General features: G+C 41.7%; 1 protein-coding gene across 7 annotated transcripts in view; it reads left to right on the forward strand.

Annotated features, from left to right (window-relative positions):
• MACROD2 (mono-ADP ribosylhydrolase 2) overlaps positions 1-25833 on the forward strand; it is a 1304535-nt gene that overhangs the window by 59016 nt on the left and 1219686 nt on the right. Inside the window, exon 1 of one of the 7 annotated variants that reach the window (XM_039529902.1) lies at positions 2050-2242. The exons of the other annotated variants lie outside the window; for them this stretch is intronic. Within the exon in view, the coding sequence (XP_039385836.1) occupies positions 2164-2242 (79 nt within the window). The 5' untranslated portion in view covers positions 2050-2163. Of the gene's footprint in view, positions 1-2049; positions 2243-25833 lie in introns of those variants that run through there. 7 annotated transcript variants of the gene reach the window in all.

The following is a 25833-nucleotide window of genomic DNA, read 5'->3' on the forward strand; positions in this document are numbered from 1 at the left end:
TTTGTTTTTTGGCTTATCAGTTTTCCTCCCTCCACACCTTTCCCTATCTTCCTTGCCTTTCATGCCCCCTTTTTGTTATAGAGGGGAGGGGAAATGAGACAGGTTGACTGGTGTGGAGGAAAGAAACAGGAGGGGGAACAGAAGAAATCAGAGAAACTTTAAACCAAAATTGTTTTGAATAAGAGAAAAATGACCTCCTTTTGAAACGTGCGGAATGAAAATGAATGTGCAATTTTGATTTTTTTGTGAATCATTTTTTTTTCCCAACCAGGTCTGCTAAAGACCCAGTCTACTCCTATGATTTTCCTTCCCAAAACTTGCAACGATTATTTCTAATCTGAGAAACTGCAACATGATTACAATCTGAAAGATAAAGTATTATACTCAACCATTGCCAATAAAAATATAAGAAAACTGTCATGGTAATGTAAAGGAGATGTTAAAATCTTTCTCCCTGGATAATACTTCACTAGCAATTACCAGGGCTTTGTGTATTCTCTGGTCATAGATTTTTGGAAAGTGATTGTGCAGTAAATTCTAATTTTTTCAGTTTTTTTAAAAAGTTTCTAACCCTTATGATTGCAGTAAAAAGCTTCTCTTTTCTACTTTATTCACATTTAAATAATTTGAGGGCTGGAGAAAATGCCTTAAAGTGAGACACACAAAGAGCTCTCTATCTGTTGAGTTTATCAAAAAGAAGATTGAGGTAACTTAATTAGTATACAAGTTCCTTCATGGTCATGGAGAGAGAAGACCGCCTCTAAAGGGCTCTTTTTAATCTAGTGGAGAAAATCATAACAAGAACCTATTGCTGGAAGCTGAAGCCAGACAAATACAAATTTAAAATAAGGCACAGATTTTTAACAGTGGGGTGATTAACCATTGGAACAAACTACCAAGAACTGTCTTTTTTGATGCCTTCAGATGAAGACTGATGCCTTTCTGGAAGCTGTGTTATCCAAACACAAGCTGTACTTTAGGGCTATAGGGTTCAGAATAACTGGATGGATGAAATGTAATGGTCTATGATATAGAGGAGGTCAGAGTAGATGATCTAACTGTCCCTTCTGGCCATAGACACTCTGAATCTATAAAAAGGTGCAGCTTTGCTGTCCTGAGACTGTAGGCAGCCTGAAAATGTTTGGAAGCTGTATATTGTTCTGTTTAACCTTAACGAGTTTAGCTCTGAAACCTAATAAGTTTTAAAACTTCACTGCTGCTTATAATGAGCAATGATATCCAGGTGATGTCCCACAGTTCCAAATTTTCTTCCTCTTCTCCCCACGTATCAAGTCTTCTTTACACATTTCTCCCTAGCAAATTTTATGTTGCAGATCTATATTGTCAGTACTAAAATATTTTGCAAATTCAAAACTGGAACTGAAAGGAGAGCATGAAATAAACTGAATTAATACAATTTATTTGTTTTTTTTCACATTTATTTTATTGAAAATCTTAATTTTTTAAATTTGAATTAAGGTGCTACAGAGTTTCCACTCTGCTGCCACGGTCTGCCATAGAATTTGCTACAGAATACATATGTTGTAGGATCAATCCAGGTGGATTATATTACATCATGAAGTTAATTGAGAAGTTTAAGAAACAGAAACAAACCAAACCAACTATCATGTTTCAGCTTGTGTGAAAAGTGCCGCATGCTATTCTAGTGTAGGATACTCATTCACTTGGCAAAACTGTGCCAATGTTTTAAGGAAAAACAGACCAATTTTTTTTTTTAAAACCTAGGAATAGTGATCTGGAAATAAAACCTAAAATATTCAGTGACAGGGAATGTGGAAACAGCCAGGTGAAGCAATAGGAACCCCTTTAGTAGTGTCACTCACTTGCTTTTTGTTGAGAACTCTCCTTAAGACTAATTGGAGAAAAAATTTAAATATCATCACTCAATTGTTGAAGTAGTTCTGACTGATACTGGCCATATGGCCAATTGCCTGTAGCTTTGTAGAGTTGCTGGAGAATGTATGCTGCCAGTAAGGGCTGTCAGCTTGTCTCACCCCACCATCTAGTCTGTGTGGCCTCAATTTCACAGCGGGCTTAGCACCTTGACCCTTGATCCTTCAAAGCATTAAGCACCTGTTTTACTTTAAGCACCAGTAGTCCCTGTGAAGTGAAGCATGTGCTGTTTGCTGGATTGGGGGCAAAATGCTCAGCATCTTTCAAGATCAAGCCTTTTATCTCTGTGAGCAGAATGTAAACTTGATCCCTTCCTCACTCCATGTAGGTAAGAGTCCCTGCCTGTGTCTCCTTCCTTTCTGCCCCCTCATCTGAAAATAGGAGCATTTTAAAATAGAGCCACAACACAGAGAAGCATTTCCTCTGTGAATTCAGTGCAGCCCTTTCTGATCCATTGGTGGAATTACAAGCAGTGGCAAAGTGACTGTATTCAAAGGGTGGTGATTTATCATCCAATCACAGCATATGCTTTTAAGAGTGTGAGAAAAATCTGGCGGTTTTTCGCCAGATCACTTTCCCAATGAAGTTCAGGGAAGAAAACGTTTTTGATATTCATTTACACAAAAGTTCTACGTTTAAGTGATTACATCAAAATTTCTTTGTGCCTGGACACGGGGAAACTGTAGTTTTTTTCACTTTTTCTAGTTTACAGATTAAAGGTTTTTAATCACATACAGTAGAACCTCAGAGTTATGAACACTAGAATTATGAATGGACAGGTAAACCACACACCTCATTTGGAACCAGAAGTACACAATCAGGCAGCAGCAGAGACCGAAAAAAAAAAAAAGGCAAATACAGTATAGTATGGTGTTAAGTGTAAACCACTGGACAAAACAAGATTTCACAAGGTAAGGAAACTATTTCTATGCTTGTTTCATTTAAATGAAGATGGTTAAAAGCAGCATTTTTCTTCTGCATAGTAAAGTTTCAGACTTGTGTTTGAAAGAATAACCATAATGTTTTGTTCAGAGTTACGAATAACCTCCATTCCCCAGGTGTTTGTAACTCTGAGGTTCTACTGTACATGGACTTTTTGTTTTTTAATTTAAATGTAATCACAAAAGATGTTACGAGTGTTCAAAAGTGTTCTAAAATGCTTTTGGCTGCAAAAAACTTCAATATAAACAGATACTTAGTTTAACCTTAGTTAAACAAGGAAATCTGTTCTCACTCTCAGTATCTCTATTTGAATTCTCTTGTGTATATCTACTTTTATATGTTCCATTGTTTATTAAAGGAGTTACAAAAGTTGAGGAGGCTACAAAATCGAATTAACCATTTGAATACTGTCCAACATATGAGTTACTCGGGGCAAAACTCAACAAGAAGTTGTATTCATGTTCATGAAGTGCCAGCCCTAAAAAACACTACTGAAAACAGGAATGAGAATGGTGTGCTGTAAGTTACCTTTACTGTTGACAGTTTCCACATTGTATTTTCCCTAAGTGTTCAGGTAGCAGAGTGATGAGTATAACATCTAGGCTGGTTTATTCTGAAACTAATGTAAATGGCAGTACATTTTTCTGTTCTTGGGTTTGGTAGTTCACTATGCATTTTGCAGTCATGTTTCCTTCTTGAATTTCCTGCAAATAAATTAGATCACTTCAGAGCTGAAGTTTTTTTCATTGAAAATAACTCATTTCTTAACATTAAATTAATGTGTTTCTTTACACTGTGGTGTAGAATTGTTTTCATGTGCTTTTGTGCTATCAAAAGAGCCAGGTAGGCATTCTAGATTTTAGTCAACACTAGTGATTGAGCAGAGGCTCCTCTTTGATGTGGACACAGCGGCAAAATGAGGACAGACGCATGCCTGGAATTAAGCGGCAGGCCTCAACTTTTATTAAACTGTAACAGAAGGGAGAGCCACTGTTCCCTATCCTCCATGCTCTCCTATGCCAGGGATTTAATTGGTTACAGTGTTGCCAACCCAGGGATGGGTAAACCTTTTGGCCCAAGGGCCACAACTGGGTGGGGAAATTGCATGCAGGGCCATGAATGTAGGGCTGGGAGAGGGATTGTGGGGTATGGGAGGGGGTGCGGTGTGCAGGAAGGGGCTCAGGGCAAGGGGTTGGGGGCAGGAGGGGTGTGGGCTGTACAAGGGGGCTCAAGGAGGGGCTTAGGGTGCAGGGAGGGGTGTGGGAGTGGGCTCAGGGCAGGGGGTTGGGGTGCAGGAGGGCTGTGGCAGGAGGGGTTCGGGGTGTGGGCTCCAGCCCAGCACAGCGCCGCTTATCTTGACTAGCTCTGGGGTGGCAACGGTGCACAGCGGGGCTAAGGCAGGCTCCCTGCCTGCCTGCCCTGGCCCTGCGCCATGCCATTCCATGCCATGCCACTCCTCTCCCGGAAGCATCCAGCACCACGTCCCTGCGGCTCCTGGGGGAGGGGGGACAGAGGGCTCCGTGCACTACCCTCACCTGTGGGTACCTCCCTCGAAGCTCCCATTGGCCGTGGTTCCCCGTTCCTGGCCAATGGGAGCTGCGGGGGGTGGTTCCTGCAGGTAAGGGCAGCGCGCTGAGCCTTCTGCCCCCCACCCCCGAGGGGCCACAAGGACATGGTGCTGGCTGCTTCTGGGAGCAGTGCAGGGCTCATGGCATCACAGGGGTGGCAATCCCATGGGCTGGATCCAAAGCCCTGACGGGCCGCATCCATCCCACGGGCTGCAGTTTGTCCACTCTTGATATAACCCATAACTGGCACCAGGATTACAGGGCTCTTGGCCATACAACCTATACCACAGGATTCAGTTCTGAGTCCATGCACCCTCATCTCCGCCCAGGATGCCATCCTTGGGCCATGAAGGCCACAGTTTCTGACCTCAGCCCATGAGGCCCAAGGCCCAAAATCCCAGGTCTTTTACTGCTGGGAACCATTCATTTTATTCTCTTAACTGTACTGGAAACTGGCCCCTGAGAGTGCAGCGGCTAGCTTGATCACTGCCCCCACCCGACTACATGGCCTGGTACCACAATTCCCGTCCAGTTCCATCACATCCTGTAGCAATCTCAGCACCTCCATCTGCCAAATGTACACCATCATCTCTGGAAACTTCCGGCTGATGATAACCAATGGTCCTGTGCCCCATCAGTAAAAAGAACAGGACTACTTGTGGCACCTTAGAGACTAACCAGTTTATTTGAGCATAAGCTTTAGTGGGCTACAGCCCACTTCATCGGATGCATAGACTGGAACATATAGTAAGGAGATATATACACACGTACAGAGAACATGAAAAGGTGGGCGTTGCCCTACCAACTCTAAGAGGCTAATTAAGATGAGCAATTATCAACAGGAGCAAAACAACTGTTGTAGTGATAATCAAGATGGCTCATTACACACATTGAATCTATTTCCCCATGTTCAGTATCCTCACACCTTCTTGTCAAACTGTCTGAAAAGGGCAACTCCCAGCTTTTCATGTTCTCTCTCTGTGTGTACATATATCTCCTTATTATATGTTCCATTCTATGCATCCGATGAAGTGGGCTGTAGCCCACGAAAGCTTATGCTCAAATACATTTGATAGTCTCTAAGGTGCCACAAGGACTCCTGTTCTTTTTGCGGATACAGACTAACATGGCTGCTACTCTGAAACCTGCCCCGTTAGTGAACTTCAATTGTCCAGGAATATCTTGGTGGCCTTTCAATTGGAGGCAAACTGCTTTGGCCCTGACACCCAGCTGAGCTCCAGTTGCAGTCCTGCCTGCCCTTTTGTGGGCATAATGCAGTATATAGTGCCTGCAAATCCAGATGTTGCATACACTTTGAGTAGCTTCTGAAACAAAAAAGCACAGGGGTTAGTTATGTTTTGTCTTTTCCTTAGTGCGGAAGCAAGTCCTGTAATGCATTGATTTCCAGTACCCTGTTGCCTGCACCTACCATGGGCCAACCCCCCCTGCAGCCTCTGACATAGCTGCCCCGATCCTGAAAGAATTAGTACCAATGGGTTTTTTTGGGGGTGGGGCAAGTAGTGCAAGGTTTTTCCTCAATACTGCACTGAATTGGGGTATCTCATCAGGCAGCTGCCATCATGGTGTATGAACAATAGTGCCCTGTATTTTTAGAAAGGCTCTTATTGCCTTTACAGGGTGCAAGCTCCCATTTGCATATTCCTTCAACACCGCATGGCCCCCCTTTTCCTTCTGGTCTGTTTTCGAGTCCCTTAAGGGCAGGGACACTGCTCCTACAGATAGGTCCTAGCACGTGTTAAATGTAACAGACATGCACCTATCTGCTGCTGCCATAACCACCAGCTCGTTCATTCTAAAAGCACCAAAGAAAGCAGCAACAAATGTTCCCTCAATTAAAATGGCCTCCCTCCCACAGCTGCATAGCCTGTACTAACCCTGTCATGGTTTCCAGTGTTACAGGTAACGTGTTGTCCCTCGGGTGTCTGCCCCTCCTGGACTACCCTTCTAAGAGTTTCTGCACTCTGAAATGCCCACATTGGTCTGGGAAACCTATCAGCCTACACCAGTAGGGCTGACCAGAGACAGGGAAGGGAGCCAAATCGTGGCACCCTGTGTGTATTATGGGCCACCCATGCTCAAGCCCTTCCTGTGCCCTAAATTACCTGAATTCTGAAAGGCTGGCCTTCTAGGCCCTCATAGTCCATGGGGCAGCAGAGTCCTCTACTAGTCCTACAGATGTCTTGGGCCAAGGCTCCAGAGTTGTTGAGGCATCACCTGTAGATCCTTGCTACTGAATGGAGTGAATTTCCAGAATCTGTCAGCCTGAAATTGAGAGGGAGCATCGGCAACACCCTTAGCCACTTTGGGGACATGTACTGCGCAAAAAAGAATGTTAAAATGCAAGTAGTTTAAAACAAAAACCCTCACCAGCCTTGGTTCCTGAGCAGTATTAGCCAACTTACTTAGGTCTAGTTACAAAAGCGACCACAGTTTGTCTTGTCAGAAATGTACTTTTCTGAAAGTTTGCTTCCCAAATAGTGAGTGCACTCATGTAGGGAAAAAATTCAAGGAAGGTGATACCCAGTAGTGCCCTGAGCCCCCCAGCTTTCTGGCCACCTATGTGCACACCACTCTCCTTGAAAGTAAACCCCCAAACCTGTGCCTCCTTAGGTGTCAGACTGTTCCTGCAGCTCAGTTTTGAGCCACCAGTCCAAACGCTATATTGAAACTCCATTAAACACTTCCAGGAATCTTTCCCGCACTTCTGTCTTCTTTCATCCCCCTTGTCATTCTAATGAAGTGGTGGGATTCTTGCACTCCAGAGGAGGCAGATGCCAGATGGAAACAAAATGCTGGACCAAGAGCCAATATCTGGCATGCAAAGTTTAGGTGTCCCATGCCCAGCTATAGTTCCCTTAGAGTAATTTTCTTTGCCCCTTTGAGAGTCTGTAGCAGTTCCCTGACCGATTCCGACTTCTCTGTTGGTAACCTAGAAACACCCTGAATTGTGGCTAGTTTGATGCCCAGATACATTAAACTTTGGGTAGGGCCTTCTGTTTTTTCCAGGGAAAAGGATATCCTGAAGTGCTCAGTTAGGTTCTGAAATGCCTGTAGCACGAACTCTCAGTTGTCTGTTTCTAACCTTCCTGCAAATAAGTCATTGAGATAGTGCACTGCATGAGGCAGACCAGTCTCACGCCCCATTGCCCACTTCAGCATGGAGCTGAATCATTCAAAAGCGGCACATGACACTGAGCACCCCTTGCACATGGCTATCAAAATAGTAATGGCCCTCTAACCTGCTTGGATTTCACTTTAAGTCCCTGGGATGCACTGGAAGCAACCGGAATGCAGACTTCATGTCACATTTTGCCAACAATTCCCCGTGGACACATTTCCTAACCATGGCTACTGCAGCATCAAATGACAAATATCTCACTGAACACAGCTGGCGGGGCCAGTATGGTCATTTGCTAATGAGCCCCGGGGGTAGGACAGGTGATGGATCAGCCTTATCTTCCCCTTTTGCCTTCTGCAAATCTGGCATTGGAATCGCCTCCCACTCTCCCTGCTGCTACCTGGACCTGTCCTCTAATAGTATTTGTAGATCTGGTTGTATGTTCCTATTTGACACTCCTGTTAGTAAAACTCTCAGGAGAGTAATATTAAGATCTCCAGTATACTGGAATGCCTCAGAAAAAAAATGGAAATAGTGTTGAAGCTTCCTGCGATATTTTAATCTTGTCAGATCTCAGTCTAAATCAGGGGTGGGCAAACTTTTTGGGCCGAGGGCCACATCTGGGTGGGGAAATTTGTATGCAGGGCTGGGGCAGGGGATTGGGGTTTGGGAGGGGGTGCAGTATGTAGGAAGGGGCTGAGGGCAGGGGATTGGGGCAGAGGAGGGGTGCAGGGTGTATGAGGGGGCTGAGGGCAGGGGGTTGGGGTGCAAGAGGGATGTGGAGTGCAGGAGGGGGCAGGGGTGCAAGAGGGGTGCGGACTGCGGGAGGGGGCTCAGGGCAGGGGGTTGGGGTGCCCAGGGGTGCAGCAGGGAGCGCAGGGCAGGGGGTTGGGGGCAGGAGGGGTGTGGAGTGTGCGAGAGGGCTCAGCAGGGAGTTGGGGGCAGGAGGGGTGCATGGTGCAGGCAGGGGGCTTAGGGCAGGGAGTTGGGGGCAGGGTGCAAGAGAGGTTCGGGCTCCGGGGTGGCAGCGGCACGCACCGGGGCCAGGGCAGGCTCCCTGCATACCTGCTCCGCCCCCACCGCTCCAGGAAGTGCTGTGGCCCCTGGGGGAGAGTGGCCAGAGGTCTCCATGTGCGCTGCCCTTGCTGTGCCTCCAGGAACCTCCCCCAACCTCCCATTGGCCGTGGTTCCCAGTTCCCAGCCAATGAGAGCTGCAGGGTGCGGTGCCTGGAGGCAAGGGCCTGGGGGCTGCAGAGATGTTGGGCCGGCTGCTGCTGAGAGCAGTTCAGGGCCCGTGGTGCCACGGGGGGCAATCCCGTGGGCCGGGTCCGGCCCACGGGCCGTAGTTTTCCCACCCCAGTCTAAACGGAGTCACCCTAGGCCAGTACTTAAATGGGAGACTCAAGGAACACTTGGAGTATTTGAATGATAATGGTGATTCAATAGTAATAATCCACTTTCTTAAATTAGTAGCAACTCAGACTGTTAAAAGCCATTGGTGAAGGTACTATCTGTTTTTGATTGAGATGTGAAACCAAGATATTTGAGGTCATTAAAGATCTTCTGTGTGTTAAAGTTTGAAGTGGGTTTTGTCTTCAACCTGGGTTCGTTATTTGTAGTCTACTCCAGTTTCCCCCATAGATGTAGATAGCCAGCTTCTGCAGGTACCTTCCAAGGAACATAGGAATAACTCAACAACCTGGAGAAATAGTTATGTTTGATAGCTTTGTCCTAATTTTTATGCCTCTTGACTTTAACTGAAACATAGTTTCTTCTCTCAAACATTCACATTTTGTATTTATAGCTGGATGGTCAAAGATGACAGGCAGCTGGGTTTTTTTTGTTCCCCCATCAGCCCTGGATAAATTGACAGGAAGATAGGATTGATATAATTTTCTTCAAAGCTCAGTTGCAAAAGATGATTTACTCAGGACTAACAGCCATTTGGTTATACTGTACTGAAGTCTTCTGCGCTCTCACAACAAATGTATGTATGTAGAATCTTGATGTACTGACATGGTCAGTATAACTTGAGATTACTTAAGGAGATGTGGGTGTTGAATTCCTAGGCTTTCAGTATTGGAGGTACTTCACTCTTTAAGCAGCAGTTCATATTAGTTGGCCCCAGGTTAATGAATGGCAAGCCATCTCTGTGCCATCTTGGGTGATTAGAGAGCATGTATCGAGAGGATTTAAACATTGTCCTCATTTAGGGTCTCAGATTGTGGGAGAGAAGCAGAATGAAAAAACAAGAAATTACTGTTCTATATTTTTCTTTGATGTTGGGAAGATCTGCAGAGTACACTTGGTAAGTTTACAAAAAGTTAAGTTCTTGTATAGCTTCTTGAAAACACTGTAGCCTGAAACCCTCTATCTACAGAACAGAGTGCATGTTCATTAGTGTGACGCTATAAGCATCTGGATGTCCTGATAATAGTGCCAACAGTGTTACTTGCCTGTTAATAACTGGCTTGAGTTATTCACATACAGTTAATTTGCTACCTGAATTAGTATAAACTGGGGTTATTTCTAAGTGTGTGTCTATACTGCAATGTAAGCCTAGTAGGACCCTAGGTTTGTTAATCTAGGCTTTGAGCATCTACACTCATTTGTAGCCCTAGGTTAGGAATAGTTGAACCATGGATCCCAACCTAGAACTCCAGTGTCTACCCTCAATTATGCAGACCTGAATCCAGCCACCCATATCCCAGACTTCCTAGCACCTTCCCATCATGTGGTTGCTCTAACCCTTTGTTCGTGGTGCACTGTGGGAAAACTTGACTGTCCACCAAACTTGACTTGTCCAGAGGAAAGAAAATTGGCCCATGGAATTGTGGGATACTTTTGGCAGGCTCACAGAGCATGAGTGCAATGGACCTGTGTCTGCATTGCAAAGCCCTAGAGCTTGAAGCGTGGGTCCTGCTGTGACCCTCCACCACCTTGGGGTCCTGGAACCCTAGGTCTAAGCCCTGGGTTACTGTTATTTGTGTGTTGACTGAAGAGGGTGTTAGGTTTGAGCTTGAGTTTAAATCCTGGGCTTACACTGCATACCCTAATTGTACCAAACTTGGGAAAAGGTCAGAATATTAAGAAAGAGGTTTTTTTCCATCTAAGCAAATGGACAGAAAGTGCAATAAATCAGATGTATTTATTTCACTGAGAAGTTAATAACATACTAAAGAATCGGCAATAAAAACTTTAGTGGTTAAAATAATACTCATCTCCCTTCGTATTTTGTCTAATTTCCTAATGCTCAGATGGTACTTGAGTTTACATTCACTACCACTTCACAGCACTCTTACTGTCCACTCAAAGGATTTCCTCTTCACCGTATTGTGACATCACATTGATTCTCCTTGGGAGCTCAGCAGGGATTCAGGAATCTGTCAAGTGCTTGGCCAGTAGTATTAGTAAAATGAGGGGGAGCTCTGACATGGGGGTACTATTTCCCTGTTGGGTTTTACAACACTTACTGTCAGTGTACTAGTACAAGGAAGAGGATGATCCTGGCTAGGTCAGCATGCTGTATGTATGTCTTCAAGACATGCACTGTAGCTAGTTTTCAGACAACTGGAAAAGTGCCATGATTTTAATTACTTTCCTGGCTAAGTTCCTATTCCCATTGTCTGAAGCAAAGGATAGCCTGCATTTTCTGGAGTCTAACACCTTTATACTTGCTTATTGCACAAATTGATCCTGCTTTTTGAGGGAGTTAATTAGATTGCATTTATGAAGTAAAATCAGAATTTCACATTAAAAAGGCCGTACATTTATTTTAAAAGCACATACACTTTTAAAAATGGAAAATAAGTTGTTTCCCCTGAAAGTTTTTCAATTCATGACTGTTACTTCAGAACTGATTTTAAGTATCCTACTAGTGCAACAGTAGTGTCTTCCTTACTGTTGTTCACATGTTTCATAATTGTGATGGAACAGCAGATCATCTGCTTGATTTTTTTCCCCTGCTGCTTCTGTCGACCTTGAGGTATAATCTGATTCGCTTTGTTAAATTTCAATTTTATGAAGCATTGCATCCCTTTGCCGTGCCCAAAATTAAACTTCAAGGGAGAGGTATTTTTTTACAGATTAAAAGTGTGAACTGCATATATTATCTCTGAATTATGCTCAAGCGAATGTGTAAGTATAGAAATGTTGACTGGCTGAACTACACCTCCCCATATAAACAGCTTGTTAATGTGCAATCAGTCACTGAAGTTTCCTTGAACTTGATGCTTAATGAACTGGTGGGGAAGAGGCTGAATTCTAATCCAGAATGGATCTGGCAGTCTATCAGGCAATTTCACTGATTGCTAATCCATTTCATTTGGTATTTTAATTTATCACATAGAATTTTCATCTTGTAGCTTTTGAGGCGGAAATTAATTCAGAAGCATGCCCTATAACAGTGAGCTGAGCCGGCCTGCCTGACTATTCTTAGAGTATTTAAGAGTGAGTGATTTTGAATCTGCAGAATGTGATCTTCTCAAATAAGGTGACATTTATGCACATACCACTTTCTCCATAAATATTTTGCTGAATTTGCATTTAGATGGTAAAAGTATCAATAGAATCAATATTAAAACAAACAGTTTCTGTATGCTAACACCACAAGCCATATAGAATAGACTGACAAGCGGTGGATTTAATTTAGTGTCCTGGATAAGATTTCTTAAGCTACAAACTAACAACTAACTTGATATTGATACAAAAAAGTAATGTAAACCCTATTTTAGTATCAGAAGTGGAAACAACAGAACATAAGAAATAATACTAAATTGCTTGTAGGGTTTTCCCCTCTTGAATACTTTCATATATTTAGATGGATTGCAGGCAGTTACTTAACTGAGGCTTTCCTTACATTGCATGTCTTGTAGTGGTGTAGCCTACACTGGTTTGTAAAATTCTCAGTAAAATGCTGGTTTTACTGAAGTCAATGACAGAATTATCATGAATTTAAGTAGGGCTGGGATTTCACTCCTAATTTAAATGAGCTGCACTGGTGTAAAAAGTGACTTACTGTTGGGCTTACTGTATTTTGAAATTTGTGTAGCTGCACTGGTGTGCAGGGAAACCCATACAAGCCCAAATACATTAGTCAATTTAAAAAGGCCATTTCAGTGTAAATAGTTGAGAGAGATTGCTGTTCCCTATCATCATAGTATGTGTGAATAAGTTAAGGTATTTTGTAGAAAATAGTAAAAGCATTGCTGATGGGCGGTGGACATGGTTTAAAACGATTCAGAGGACAGATGCAAGTTTTGTTTTGTCTGACATGATCTATAGTGAAGAGAGATTAAATTGCATGTCAAGTTAAGAAAAGTGAACCAATAGTTTAAAATGACAAGAACAGAAGCATGCAACAGGAAAAACCATCATACAGAGACTTGATAGAGCATCATCTTAGCTGTATCTTTGCCAGAAAGTAATTGCTCTGAGAATGTGACAAGGGATAAAGTGTAGGAGATTAGAGTCACCAAGGAATGTACTGCAACAATTCATAATATTGAAAATATAACTGGTAGCAAGTAATTTAGAAATAAGGAACCAGAGGAGAGGATCAGCAAGATTAGTGGAACTACAGACATACAAGGTGAGATAAAAGTTTAATTCTCAAACCTTACAGCACCTTGAAAAAAGATGTGCACTACGGTCTGTGAGAAATGAACTTTGCATAGAAAAATAAAGAGCTTATTGATTGAACAGTTATCAGTAAAGTCTCAATTTTTTTGCTGGTGACAACATTGTGAACAGTATTCTAAGGTAATCCAAACTGGATTGCACTCTAAATGGGAGAGACTAAATTAGCACTAGGGTGGGATCCTGCCTCTTCTCTACCAATCCCCTCTATTGCCTTTTGTATGAAACCACAGCACAACTTCAGTATAGTAAAGGCATTTAGCTTAAACAGCAAATAAAGAATTTTACTCTTTATATTGCAATAGATTTCTCATGAAATCTCTTAAAAATAAGTTCATTAACTTGGCAAGAAAATTGACTGTATATTGATGCTAATGATTTTTAACAGTTTGGATTGACAACTCCAGATCAAACTTTTCCTTTCTTTCTTTTGGTCCATGTTGTGAATCATGAGTAAAGTCTCCATCTGTTTGTATTCTAGCTAATGTGACTGTGCATGACATCCTAATTACTGTTATCAGAGCTTTTTTACCTCTTTGTTTTCTTACTAAACTTTTGTATCTATATCTTGTGGCACTGAATTCCACATTAGTTATGCAGTCTGTAAGATTTTATGAGGTCACTGTAGAGTCTGGTCTCACTGATCTGGTCATTGCGGAACATTATACAGATACCCGTGCTGACATATATGAAACTCTTCTTCTGGACAACAGCATGAATGCAATGTTGAGCTCCCTTTTACACATAGTCTATAAAGAAGTGAAATTGTGACTAGTTAGTTCAAAGTTGAGAAATCAACTTGGATTTAAAAAGCAAGAAAGCTCATTTTCCACAAAGTGGGCTGTAGCCCACAAAAGCTTATGCTCAAATAAATTTGTTAGTCTCTAAGTACTCACTAGCCACAAGTACTCCTGTTCTTTTTGCGGATACAGACTAACACAGCTGCTACTCTGAAACCTGTCATTTTCCATCTTGCAATCCTTTTCCGACCTCATTGCTTTGACCATTTCCATCCACTTTGCATCTCTCCACTGGCTCCCTCTTTTCTATTCCATTAAACATAAGCTACTTGTCTTCACTTGGAATGCCCTTTACAACCTCTCTGTTTGTCACAGTTCAAGGCAATTACACCTATGTTCCCCCTTTGTGGTCCATCAAGGACACTCACTTTAGGCTCCCAGCTTCTCAGCTGCCAGTTGTCTTGGGCAGAGACCCATATATTTCTCCCCTCCTCACCGGGCTTTTAAAAAGCTGCACAGTTCCCTGCCCTACTTTGTGATATTCCCCAGCAAGCCAGACTGCTTAAATAGGCTGGCATCTGAATGTAGCTTTCTCTTGGAAGGCTGTGAACAGCTGTAATTGCCAGCAGTTGTAAGTCACCACCTAGCCCTTGATAAGCAAGTACATTTATTCTTAAGGTGAAAGCATTAGAGAAAACAACATATGAAAAACAATAATAGTTCATATAGGCATGTGAAAAGCTTACCAGAGATCACCTATCAGTCTTTGGGGGCCTCAGTAGGCCAAAGTCCTTCCAATCTTTGCCAGGAAGGATCGGGACCCTCCGTGGACAGAAGGTCCTGTCCATTTGCTGAAGAAGAAAGAAGGGTCCCGAGTCAGTTTAATCTGAGGCTATTTATCCATAAGTCTTTTCTTTGTCTATTCGTCTCTGAAGAATCCAGTGTGAAGTAGTTATATGTGAGCCTCTCAAGGTGGTGGTACTGCTCTGGAGGTGTTACAACCTGAGTTAATTTGCCTAATCACCTCCCACTGTTCTTAATTCCTGGAGGAGTTGTGGTCAACTTTCTCCATGGAATTACTGGCTTCTCCTTCTCCATCACGTTAAACATAAGCTACTTGTCTTTACTTTCAAGATGTTGTCTCCTGCCTCCAATTTGGCCTGTGATGCCAGCCTCCATCACCCACTTGTTACATTTTCAAACAAGCACCTTTGCACTTTCTTTCATGCTGCCCCTGGCACATCATCCTCAAGGCTAACTCATTATCTTCCTTCAAATCCCTTCTTAAAACTCTCCTTTGCTGCAGTGCCTACAGGAACTTTGACAACGGTATACTGAGACATTGCTTACCATGCTGACCAGTATTGTCTTAGTTTCCTTGTAGTGCCCTGTCACTGTATTCATCTGTCATTTCTTGTCTTATACTTAGTATGTTTTTGGGGGCAGGGACTGTCTTTTTGTTATGTTTTTTTTACAGGGCTTAGCACAGTGGGGTCATGGTCCAGGACTAGGACTCCTAGGTGCTATCGTAATTAAAATAGTTATAGTCGTACTAGTAGTTCATGAGTAACTGGATCAAAAATCTATTGGACTAAAGAGGAGAGCTGAAAAAAAGCAATATCTGAAATTATGTTTAAATTGTGAGATCTTGCGGCCTGCCAGGATTATAAGTGAATGCAGTATAGTGTAGGAAAGCTGCTGCCCTTTGTTTTTGTTCTCTCCTCCTCCAGCTCCCGTTACAAAAAAACAAAAAAGAAACAACAAACAGAAAACAACAACAAAACCTGATATTTTCTCCCTTTAGATTTACTGAGCCCTGATTGTCGCTCAGATTGAACATGGAAACAGGAACTGTGGATGGCAGCATCAGAATGAGTCTCAAACAGCTGCTCAGACTTAACTAGAAATACAAGTTTCTAGTGATGTAGCACATTTGTATTTAACACTGGCAGGCTAGGAGATGACACATCACATCATCTTGCCTTTGGGATTCCCAGCTTTCCAGTGGTATCCATCAGTCAATTTATCCCTGGGTGGTTTGTGAGTGATTGGACCTGAAAATGATTACTGGTGCATCAGAGTAGCAGTGGTTTTTTGGCACTGCTGCAGGACTTAACAGAGCAGTTGGCAGACGTAAAATAGTCTAATTATTTGTCCTATATGCTATAATACACATTGGATTCTTTCTTTCCATTTATATCTGCTTTTTATTAAAAAGTAACATATCATTCTGGGATTGAAAAACTACTCTCCACAGAGGTAAGTATGCCCAAAGCTGTCAGGACATACATGATTTTGTGTTTTTTCTTTCTATTTTTTTTCCGTCTTGCTACTTGCACCATATTTGTACAAAACATGGTAAGGATTAAATTACTTTAAAAAAGTTTCTAACTATATATTGACTGGGTACTGGATCCTTGCACGATATTAGGGAAAGGGAAATGTGGCAGGGCAGAAATATACTAAGGGATGCAGTGGGCTAGGAGGAATATAAACTGGCAGTAGAACTGGATGTCTCGCAACTTATCTTGGAATTGAGGGCTTCAGGGGGATACAGGAAGAGAAATTGGATAGAAAGGAAGTGTTAAGAATGTTGATGTGTCTTGCTGTCCAGGCTGCTAAGCTGTTACAGCTGCTCAATGCTTCTGTTCTTGGAGCTCTGGCATTATCAGCACGAGCAGAGAGTGCAACCTGTTAATTCAGCAGACCTTGCTGCTACTCATAAAGAAAGACCACAGACTTGGTTCGGTGGGGAGGCACTTGGCCAGGTTTACTGCCCTCAAGGCAGTACTAACATCCCATAGGAGCTATGGGTACACTAACACATGAGTACCCCATAGCAAGGAGCCTCTCAGCCAGCAATGGGAATTTCTGCTATCCCCTCAGCCACACAAAGAGTTAAGGCGAGATACCCCGATATTTATAATCTGAGGCAAACAACTTACATACCACCTTACGTGTTTCATGATATCTGTTTGTTACCTCCTCTTGTTCCTTGCTTCTGATGTCTCAGATGAAACATCCCTATTCATTATTTTGTCCAATCATCTTATCTTGTGCTAGGTTGGGATGTACCTGTGCTAGCCTCTTGGAATGTATTTATGAATATATAGTGCCGTACTTCTTAAGAGGGCCTATGTTTTAGCAATGCTAGTAGCAACTTTTTGACAAGTTCATGTACCAGAGACAGAACTTGTAAGCATCTGCTTTAATACATGGCCTGACTTTGGTTCACAGCCTCTGGTTCAGACCTTGCCTTACACCAGCCCCAGTGCTCCAGGCACTTTGTCTCTAGTACAGGAAGCAGGGGACTGGCAGGGCAGGCAAAGATGGGCTCTGTGTGAAGGTGATGTGGAGGGTGGGCAGGGAACTAGAGGAACAGGGGAAGGCAGAGATTCTTGTGTTAAACCTTAAATGCTCAAAAAATACTTGGTTGAAAACCTTATTCTCTTTGACTTCTGTCCACCATCCATTACAATTTATGGACTTCCGTCCACCCTACTGAGGTCCTTTCTTTTCTCCCCCACTCCTCAAAGTAGGCTTGCTAAAGTCTGTTTATGGTGAGCTTTTTTTTGAGTCTTACCTATCAGGGCTGGTCTACACTAGGAGGGGGGATCGATCTAAGATACGCAACTTCAGCTATGTGAATAGCGTAGCTGAAGTCAAAGTACCTTAGATCGAATTACTTACCGTCCTCACGGCGCGGGATCAACGTCCGCGGCTCCCCATGTCAACTCCTCTACCACTGTTTGTGTTGGTGGAGTTCTGGCATCGATAGGAGCGTGTTCGGGGATCGATATATCGCGTCTAGATGAGACGCGATATATCGATCCCCGAGAAATTGATTGCTACCTGCTGATACGGCCGGTAGTGAAGACGTACCCTCAGAGGAACTTGACTTAAACTTTTGGTGCTCAGACAGAAAAGTGGGAGTCTTGCAAACAGAAATTGTAATAGAGTTAAGGTTAAAGTTATGTTTCACTGGAGTTCAGCTAACATCCAAAAAAGATGATGATAATAATAATAGGAGATATACCTATCTCCTAGAACTGGAAGGGACCTCAAAAGGTCATTGAGTCCAGCCCCCTGCCTTCACTAGCAGGACCTAGTACTGATTTTTGCCCCAGAACTGATTTTTGCCCCAGATCCCTAAGTGGCCCCCCTCAAGGATTGAACTCACAACCCTGGATTTAGCAGGCCAATGCTCAAACCACTGAGCTATCCCTCCCCACTAAAGATGTTGCTCTAGTTAAGTTACAATGACAATTAACTAGAAGATTATAAAATCCCAGTTCCTATTCTGTTATCATTGCTAGTCATCTCCAAATTGTAAATATTTTTGCAAAGTTTTCTCAAATGCTAGTCACTTACAAATATATCTTCAGGTTCATATGCCATATAAGTGATTATAGATAGGCTTAGGAGGATTAGATTTTTATTAGTAAATATCGGTAAACATCAATTTCACAGTATACACACTAATGAATGAAAAATTTTCAATAATCAAAATTTATAGATAGGCAAAGAAAGAAGAATGCTTCTTGAGAACTTTTTAGAATCAAAATCCAGTGATTTCAACTTTGGAATTGGACTTGTTGCAAAAGGACTAGCGAATGAATAGTAAAAACAGGTGTGATTTAATGATTTAAGGATATTTACTTTGTATACTTTGACATATGATGTTGACATGTTGTTTGAATGAATTATAAAGCTGTAACTGTTTGAATCTCAACATCTACTGTAATCAAATAATTGTCTAAGTCCCCCATCATTTCCAACAAATGTGAAATTTAAATGCATGATTTTGTGCAACTGAAAACTTAAAATTGATATCTTTAAAAATATTAAAAATAAACATCTATATTATCAATTGAAATTATTTAAAAACATGCATAAAAATTGATTTTTTTGCCAAACCTAATCAAGCCTGTTCACCTAATTGAACTGATGTCTCATTTTCTTCCCACGTCAAAGGATTTTTCAGGCATTTGGCATATCCTGGAAAATTTGAGTGCTTAACTTTCTCATCTTTCTGACTTTAGTGCCTTGAGAAACATTAATTCATGGGGCCAAATAGCTCAGTAGCTTTGCACTCCTGTAAATATGGATTTTCATAAAGGAGTGAGAAATAGAATATTGTGGAACAGTCTTACCAGGGAAGTGGTGGATGCTACTGTAACACCGACACAGGGCCGGCTCCAGACCCCAGCGCGCCAAGCAGGCGCGTGGGGCGGCATTGTCCCGGCAGGGCGGCATTTGGCTCCGGCGGACCTTCCGCAGTCATGCCTGCGGGAGGTCCACCGGAGCCCCGGGACGAGCGGACCTGCCGCAGGCATGACTGCGGAGGGTCCTCTCTTCCCGCGGCTCCGCTTGAGCTCCCGCAGGCATGACTGCGGCGGCTGCGCTGGTCCCGCGGCTCGGACGGAGCTCCCGCAGGCATGCTCCACCGAAGCCGCGGAACCAGCGCACCCGCCACCGGAGCCGCGGAAACAGCGCACCCGCCACAGACACTTCTGCCCCGGCCGCGGGACCGGGGAAGGGCGGCGAGCGTGCCGCCCTGCTTGGGGCGGCGTAATTTCTAGAGCCGCCCCTGCACCGACAGATCCTGGTCGTTGGTGGGCGGGATCGAACCTGGGGTCTCTGGAGCTTAGCGCATGAGCCTCTAACACATGAGCTAAAAGCCAACTGCCTCTTGGCTCAGGCTGTAGAGAAGACTCATTTTATCTCTCTCTCTTTTTCTTTCTCGCTAGGTGGTCTCAGTGCCACTAGATGGGACAGAAGACCACACCCAGGAGGTGTGTGGGTTACAGTACATCCCTATAGCCATGTCAAATTAAGATATATATACTACAGTGAATGCAGTGATCTCTGAGCCTTGGGCTTAATTCACTTTGAATTTAGGTTTACCATTAATTTAAAATAAAATAACTAAAATAAACAAGAAGGAAAAGGGATTATATACATTTATCGATATGAGAAACTAAATTAGAGAAGGTAACTTCAGTTATATTCATTATACAGTACTACTTGTACAAAACATCATGATGTCTTAAGTTCAGCTGTGGGGGCAGATCAAGCAGCTGAACTTAAGAAAGGTATAAGAATCTCTCTCAGGGCTTGTCTACACCCAGCTTTTTTTGCACTTCTAACTACTGGTATATTAGTTTAGTAACGAGTGTAGACAGGTAGCACGTATATTGTATAAACTTTATGTTCTCCTGGCTGTGATTCGGGTGAGTCTCACCATGGTAGCTTCATGCTTGTAAGTGTAGTGTCATTCTTTCTGATTCTGAGGTTTTCCTTTTGGCTTTCATATGGTGGCTACCAGGTTGTTTCAGTACTGCATTGATAGAATGTCTCGATTCAGACAAGTGGAGTAAGAACACTTTATGGCACAGATGGTACATTGATGGTAGTCTGGAGAGTACAATTTATTTTATTTTTTCAAACCCTGGTTTTAAAAAACTGAACTTGCTCATCATCAACCTAAAATCTGGAATCAATTCTCAAATTCTGGAAACAATTAATTGGAAGCAGAGTCCACTTATCCTGTATTTTATAGCTGTCAGTGTCAACAGCAGGATTACAGAAGGGGATCTTGGAGTAGCTGTTGATAGTTCCCAGTCAGCATTCAAAGAGAATACCATAAAGTTGTTCATTAAGTGAAGATTGAATGCACACAGAAAACATTGTAAATAGTATTTGGAAGGTTGTGAATAATTTTTAAACAAAAGCTAGGTTGTAAATCTACTGGTGTTCTTATACAGACTTCCCTACTTTGTTGCTCTTAATGATATTTATGCTTCTATACTCTAGCACTCGTGTCTAAACACATTTCCCTTCTTCCAGAGACAATTTCTCAGTTTCTATAATGTGTTTGTAATATTTTAGATTATGGATATTTTATCTAAATATTTTAGATATTTCAGATTCTTTAGAGCTTGAGAAGAATGGCAGCATCTCACTTTGCTCCCAAACAGTTCAGAATCTTGCTAGCAGTCAGGGAATTTCCAAAGCTAGCAGCTTTCCATCCCTTAGATTAATACTTGACTGGTCCTCAGTTGCTGGTGAAACAAAACTGTGTAATGGTACAGGTATTGGAATCTGCGTATAAAATATCTGTTCCTTGGATACTTATAAGGCATTCTCTCTGTAAGGCACTATCTTCTCCCCATAACCCCATCTGAGTCAAGTAAGGATATACAAACCCTTACCTTGCTTGACTCTGTTCTCTCTTTAACTGAGGCAGAATCCCAATTTATAGCAGTCATCATCTAATCCTTAATCTAAATTCCGTAGGCTCTGTAGCCTGTAGAGAGGTGATAATGGCTCCCCTTACAACACTCCTTCTAGGCCAGTAAAACAAACCACAGTGGACAAAACATTATCCTGATAGCGGCCTTCCTTGGTAAATAATGCTGAAATAGCACTCACCTATATCCAAAGTGGTACAGGCATTAGGAGCGAGCCCTTGCAGCAAACATACTTCTGAGTCCTGGTCAATCAACCTGGTCCTGTGGCTGGCTCACTACAAATGCAATTTTCCCTCTCTTGGTATTAACACCTCTTCATCAGTTATTGAGAGTGGACCACATCCACCCTGCCTGAATTGGCCTTGTTAACACTGGTTCTCCACTTGCAGGGTAACTCCCTTCTCTTCATGTATCAGTATATTTTTGCCTGCATCTGTAATTTTCACTCCATGCATCTGAAGAAGTGGGTTTTATTTTTTTTTAACCCACAAAAGCTTACGCCCAAATAAATCTGTTAGTCTTTTAGGTGCCACCGGACTCCTCGTTGTTTTAGTAATGTTAATTGCCTTATTACAATCTACATTTTTGCTTCTCTTCTATATTAAAAGTATTCTGTTTTTTCAAAGTTATATTTTAAACTAAAATGTAAATCTTATTAAAGTAACTTCACACATTATGACTGGTCATTCAAAATGTTTTTGTACAACCACAGCCTAGTTTTCTTATCTACCATATCTTAGAATGCCTCCTCCTGTTGTCTTGTGGTAATTACGGTACTCCTGTTTATTTGAAAGATATGCCTTATGCCTCATATCATTTATAGACATAAAAACTATTAATAATCTTCTCCACGCTCCAAAAGCTTGTGCCTTTTGGAAATTTCATAAGTGGTAAACATGCACACCATGTCTCAAACACATGTACTGATATTATCTTCCAAATTCTGATGAAAATATTTCTTAAATAGTTTATAGACTTTTGTAGTCCAAGTATACTTTACTTTATAGTGATACCATTATGAATCATAGACTTATAGGACTGAAAGGTCCTCCCAAGGTCATCTAGTCCAGTCCCCTGCACTCGTGGCAGAACTAGGTATTATCTAGAAAATTCCTGACAGGCGTTTGTCTAAGCTGCTCTTAAAAATCTCCCATGATGGAGATTCCACAACTACAATTTATTCCAGTGCTTAATCACCCTGACATTTAGGAAGTTTTTCCTGATGTCTACCCTAAACCTCCCTTCCTGCAATTTAAGCCCATTGCTTCTTGTCCTGGCCTCAGAGGTTAAGAACAATAATTTTTCTCCCTTCTCCTTGTAACAACCATTTATGTACTTGAAAACTGTTATCATGTCCCCTCTCAGTTTTCTCAAATATGCTGTTGTAGCGGGTCTGAAATATACCTTTGTTTGTCTTGAAGGAAGCACAATGCAAAGCTTTAAGCTATAACAAAAAGTGACCAGTTCTTACTCTTGACAAGTCAAAGACGGAGACTAAAAAAGAATAATTGGAAGTAACTGTTTTAGTACTATAGTGTCTCAAGCATGACTCTCCTACATGTGTGGGAAAAAATCATTGTCACTCAATAGACCAAGGACAAGAAAGTTCTCTGTAAGGAAACAATCAGTAACCTTGAGGAAGAAAAACAGCTGCTGAAGAATTGATGGCTGCAACAATCCTACCTCCCCCTCTGCCTCTTTTTCCTTCAGTTTCATGTTTGGCAAGTGTACTTTGAGAAACAGGTATGTCCGTGATAGCAGGATCGCCATCATAAGACTTCCCCAATTGTCCTCAGCCGCCTTTGTTCAGAAGTGATTAGTTATTGATAGTGCAGTTTATTTTTGTTTTTAAATCTAGTACAACACCCCGAAGTTTAACAGACAACCACCTGGATCATGCTATGTAGTTTTATAAGTTTTATGGCCAGCTTTGCTTTTAATGTACACTTGAAAATATTCACTATTTGGAAAACTCAGACAATATGTTAACTATTTTAAAATAAATTGAAGTATATGGTAAAAATTGTTATATTCAAATAACCATTTTGAACTCCAACAATGAATCACTATTTATAGTGCTGAGATTACCAGTGTGCTATCATGACTACTTATGTAGGAAAGATTAAAATTAGGCCCTGAAGCTACAAAGAGTACCGCGAGTGCTTAAATTTATACACATGAATAGTCCCATTTACTTCAATAGGACTATTTAACGTGTATAGTTAGTTACCTGCATAAGGTTTTGCAGAACTGATGTGTTAAATGGCCATGTTCACTTGGGGTTCTGAAAGTGGTTTTTCAGCAGACTGTTTCTGTATTTCTAATGTAAATAAGTATACACTAATTTTTGTTTTTCTGCTGTTTAAAACATTTCTGTAATCGTAGTTAAAACTGAAATCATAGAATCATAGACTTTAAGGTCAGAAGAGACCATTATGATCATCTAGTCTGACCTGCACAACGCAGGCCACAGAATCTCACCCACCCACTCCTGTAACAAACCCCTAACCTGTGTCTGAGTTATTGAAGTCCTCAAATCATGGTTTAAAGACCTCAAGGTGCAGAGAATCCTCCAGCAAGTGACCTGTGCCCCGTGCTGCAGAGGAAGGAGAAAAACCTACAGGGCCTCTGCCAATCTGCCTGGGAGGAAAATTCCTTCCCAACCCCAAATATGGTGATCAGCTAAACCCTGAGCATGTGGGCAAGACTCACCAGCCAGGACCCAGGAAAGAATTCTCTGTAGTAACTCAGATCCCACCCAATCAAACATCCCATCACAGACCATTGGGCATATTTACCGCTAATAGTCAAAGATCAATTAATTGCCAGTATTAGGCTGTCCCATCATACTATCCCCTCCATAAATTTATCAAGCTTAGATAAACGTAGATAATCAGTGTGCTGCCTGTACAGAGAGGCAATGAAGTGTACCTACATCTAGGCTTTACTAACCAATATCCATCCATTTGCATGTTTTCAACAAGCTATCTGCATAAATAATAGTACAACGATCCATTGTCCTTTGATAAATAGTGATCGTAATAGTCATGCATTTGATGTCCTGAAGGTTCTGACACCCAGAAATAAATGTTAAGAATTTATTTCTGCTGCAGACACTAGCAGTTGCTTCTGTGGAGTGTTATAATTACCATGGATTGTTGTACAAGCTGACACATTACAAAATGTTGATCACTCTACTTTGGTGTTCAGAAATAAATGGGTTTTATGGAGTTTTAAAAATAATTTTAAAGCAAAACTAGCTAACAATAAAGAGACAAGTAGTCCATGCATCGACTGATGGAGAAGGTGAAGGGAAACAGATTTGAACTTTGTGGAAGACTTGAAATATATTAATTTTTGATCCTAAGGATTTTTTTTTTAGTTTGTCTTGAAACTATGAATATGAGTTTGCAACAACTTGTTTCCATTTTTTAAAGTGTTTGACACTGTCAAACTGTCTAGGCTACAAATTTGTTTTTCAAGAAGGGAGGATTTTTCCGAAACCTAGTACTGATGATTTATAGAGTGCTCAAAAGAGTGATAGGCACTGTTCAGAACAGTCATGGTCCATGCCACAAAAAACTCAGTCTTTGTATAGCTGTTACCTAATCAGTTAAAAGACAAACAGAAACATAGGGACTGGGGAAAGAGGAGACAAGTATATCAGAGGTAAGTTTAATGCTCTTCTGTATAAGCACATATCTCAAACGTACTGTGTTTTGTTTTTTAAACTGAAGTGATATGAGTAAAGGAAGAAGACAGATGTATGTGGACATATAGGAAAGAGGAGAGGAAAGACGGAATGAAGGGAAATGGAATAGTGGGAAAAGACAAGGGAGCAGGACAGCAAGTGCAAGAGACATGGTTAAATTGACTTGATGGGATGGCGTTATTGAAATGAATCAAACAGCAGCATAGACAGATCATTTGATGGCTAAGGCAACCTGAACAGATCATTCTGAGGGAGTATTATCCAGTGAATTGAATCCTAGAGGGAGTGGCAAAAAAGTACTGTGGGGTTCTTGCCACGGAGGTTATGTAAGGAGATGACAGGAAGGTAACACACTTTGAAGATGAGTTATTGGAGACTGTCACCTGAGTAGGAATTTGTGGGATTGGGCCCACAGTGAGAATAGCCTGTATATCTCACCACAGAGACATATTTAAACAACACCCTAATGTCAGTAAGTAGTTTTATTTAACTTCTCTCTTAGAAATTCCCAAACTGCATTATGCAGATGAATGAGAAATATAAAGTAAAAAAGTTAAAAAAAAAAAAGTCAGTCTATCTTTTGCACTCCGCACAACTTGGACTGTGAAAGTAAACAGTAGGAAGTAAAATCAGGTTTCAGTGCTTTGTTATTAATATTCAAACTTACTGTTAGTAACACGTGCAAGGGCACTTGATTAAAATAATATTTAAAGTGAGAGTATACTGAAGAGGAGAACCTTAGTATTTGACAGTTTGAAATATTTTCAGATGCTGTGTGTATTCATTTTTGCTGAAGTTATAGAGGGGTTCCTTTTCATGTTAAGTTTCTATTTCTCAAAGTTAGTGTGTTTTTTACTCCATAAGGCACGTGTAGTATAGAAAATTCCTTGTGAAAATCTCATTGTTCCGAGTAGAACTTGAAATCTTG

This window comes from Mauremys reevesii, linkage group 3 (assembly GCF_016161935.1).
Source record: "Mauremys reevesii isolate NIE-2019 linkage group 3, ASM1616193v1, whole genome shotgun sequence".
NCBI classification, from domain to species: Eukaryota; Metazoa; Chordata; order Testudines; family Geoemydidae; genus Mauremys; species Mauremys reevesii.